General features: G+C 42.9%; 1 protein-coding gene across 1 annotated transcript in view; it reads right to left on the reverse strand.

Moving 5' to 3' along the window:
- LOC122758936 (actin-binding LIM protein 1-like) overlaps window positions 1-2,500 on the reverse strand; it is a 9,610-nt gene that overhangs the window by 4,867 nt on the left and 2,243 nt on the right. Inside the window, exons 3-6 of the mRNA XM_044013345.1 lie at window positions 1,084-1,267; window positions 886-992; window positions 158-284; window positions 1-54 (exon numbers count right to left, since the gene is read on the reverse strand). The exon at window positions 1-54 is cut by the window's left edge and continues 40 nt beyond it. Coding sequence (XP_043869280.1) covers window positions 1-54; window positions 158-284; window positions 886-992; window positions 1,084-1,267 — 472 coding nt within the window. The remainder of the gene's footprint in view (window positions 55-157; window positions 285-885; window positions 993-1,083; window positions 1,268-2,500) is intronic.

The following is a 2,500-nucleotide window of genomic DNA, read 5'->3' on the forward strand; positions in this document are numbered from 1 at the left end:
CACCTCACTCCAAACTGACTGTGGTAGTCTCTCTCACAGTAGGGAGAACCATCTCTGGATAGATGAGAAGAAGACAAAAGAAATGTTTTTTCTTCAGCCGTCACTGGTGCATTAGAGAGATGAATATGAATAGTATAAATGACAGATTTGCACTTACTTGCTGATGTATTCTCCACTCAGCACTTTCCTGCAGGTTTTGCACTTGAAGCAGCCGAGGTGCCACTGTCCACCCAGGGCTAACAGAGCCTGACCATTTTTGATGTCTCTCCCACAGCCAGTGCAGTCTGAAACCACACAGAGTCAACATTAGAACGGGCTCACATTGTTATTCTAACAGTTTATTTCCAGTGATATGTGGAGGATGAGCTCATTGGCAACAAAGTGATGCTCCTCTGCTCAGCCTGTCCTTCCCTGAGAACTACGGTGGCTTTCACCGATCAAGAATGCAGCCATCGCCTTCTATGAACGTGTCAACAGATGAGGTTCCCATATAAAGTTTTACTTGTGTATATTGTAATTGTATAGATCAAGCATGACCAAAGTCGTGGCCCTCGGTCAGATTTTGTACGGCCCGCAGCTTCGGTTTTATAATGTATTATTTATGGCCTGAGAGGAACTGAGAGTCCTGGGTTCTAAACCCACCTGTGACGGACAGATTCATGTGTTCATCTCATATTATGAGATATATTAGTTTAAAGATTTTGTGCATCTATGATGGAGGTTGACATGTTGGTACACGTTATGAATGACTTTATCACAAATAGGTATTTGGTATGGAAGCCACAGCTGGCCAGTGTTCTGTGAATAATCTAAATTGGGTTTGCATGTGACCCTTTATAGAACAGTATTTTTTAATAGAAACAGACAAATCAATGCATTCATTACCAGAATAGTTGATGTCATTAGGAGCAGAGGACCCAGGGTGAATACAGCGATGACAGAGACAGTCTTTTCCATTAAAGGTCACACAGTCCCCCATTGGAAATGGCTGCCTGTAAAACAGAGAAAGATTCTTATAAAGCCTTCATTTCAGCTCCCTTAACCATGTTTGCATAACCAAAAACTGCTGTTTTTTTCAGTTACTTGCAAATACTGCACACAAAGCAGGCCGGATGATAGGTCTTCCCCAAGACCGTGACCACCTCCCCCTCTACTGAGTCACCACAACTGTTGCAGAGCGTGCCATGAAGTCTTTGGAAGTCCACTGGACAGAGATAGTCACTGTTCTTCATGAAGAAGCCACTCTGAGCCAAGTCACAGCCACACACTGCACACAGGGGGAGAGAGAGACAATCAACAAAGTTTCCATTTGCATTATTGGCTTTTTTATGTTCAGTTTGCACTTGATTGTTTTTTTTGGCATAATTGAATAAAATGTTATGTTAATAAAGTGATGTGAGAGAAAACTGTTTGACAGTTTTACCTTTAACTACTGTCAATGAAAAGTAACTAAAGTCAGTGTGAAAAGACGCTGGCTATCGCTAGGACACGTCCTGTCTTTCACACACCGGGGTGAAAAAAGTGTGTTAGACAAAACAAAACCTATTTTTACTTGACTGCACTGCACATCCACAGCTCGTTCTCGTCTGTGACTTTGTTTATATGCGCTGTGTGTGTCTGTGTCAATGACTTTGTGTGTGTGTGTGTGTGCACGCACTTCGCTGCACTCACACAGCACTTCTGTGTGTCAGTAAATACAGTTAGATTAGAGTTCTTGCAAATGAGGCGGGTCGGGCCTCGTAAAACCAATTTCTTGCAGTTTGTAAATGATATGTTGTTTGTTGTGAATCATCGCTGTTCACGTGTGGTTGTTCACCTGACGCCGCTGTGTATGTAACCCCCGACACTTTGGGCTTGTTAGTGTCACTTTTGGAGCCTTTTATGATGCTCAGTGTGAACTGGAGGGCCACAAATATACTCACTCTTGTGCTGCTATGGGCAGAACCACTCAGACATCACTGCCAGTAAAATGACAACAGTACTGCACAGCTGGCAGCCTTATTTTCGGCCGGGTCTGGTTCGGGCTTAAAGACCCGCGGGCTGGGTCGGGTCGTAATTTTCATGCTTGTTGAGAACTCTAATTTAGATGGATCTCACTTGTGGCGCAGAATTGTGCATTTCCTTCTCATAAAGTATTTAGGTTCATGACAGAAAGTCACTAGATTTGTCGCTAGTCGCTTTTTATTTTTAAATAAAAAAAAGTCACCGGGGGTCTGTGAAGTCGCTAAATATGCAGACGGAAACAGCACAAACCATTAATGTAAAGAAAAAGACGTTGTTTTCCTTTCTTTCCTCTGGCTCGGTTCATTCTGTCTCCGTTTCTGTTATTATATCTAATGTTTACAACGTTTACCAACAAAATACTGCTGTGTGTATTTTTCTTTTTTTTTTCTTGGCACCGCCCCCTCTCTGCACTTCATTCAGTCTCCGAGTCATTTACTGCTGACTCGGGGCGGACTCTGGGGATTAGCATGATGTTAACACTGTACTTGTGTTCCAG

This window comes from Solea senegalensis, linkage group LG18 (assembly GCF_019176455.1).
Source record: "Solea senegalensis isolate Sse05_10M linkage group LG18, IFAPA_SoseM_1, whole genome shotgun sequence".
Taxonomy (NCBI): domain Eukaryota; kingdom Metazoa; phylum Chordata; class Actinopteri; order Pleuronectiformes; family Soleidae; genus Solea; species Solea senegalensis.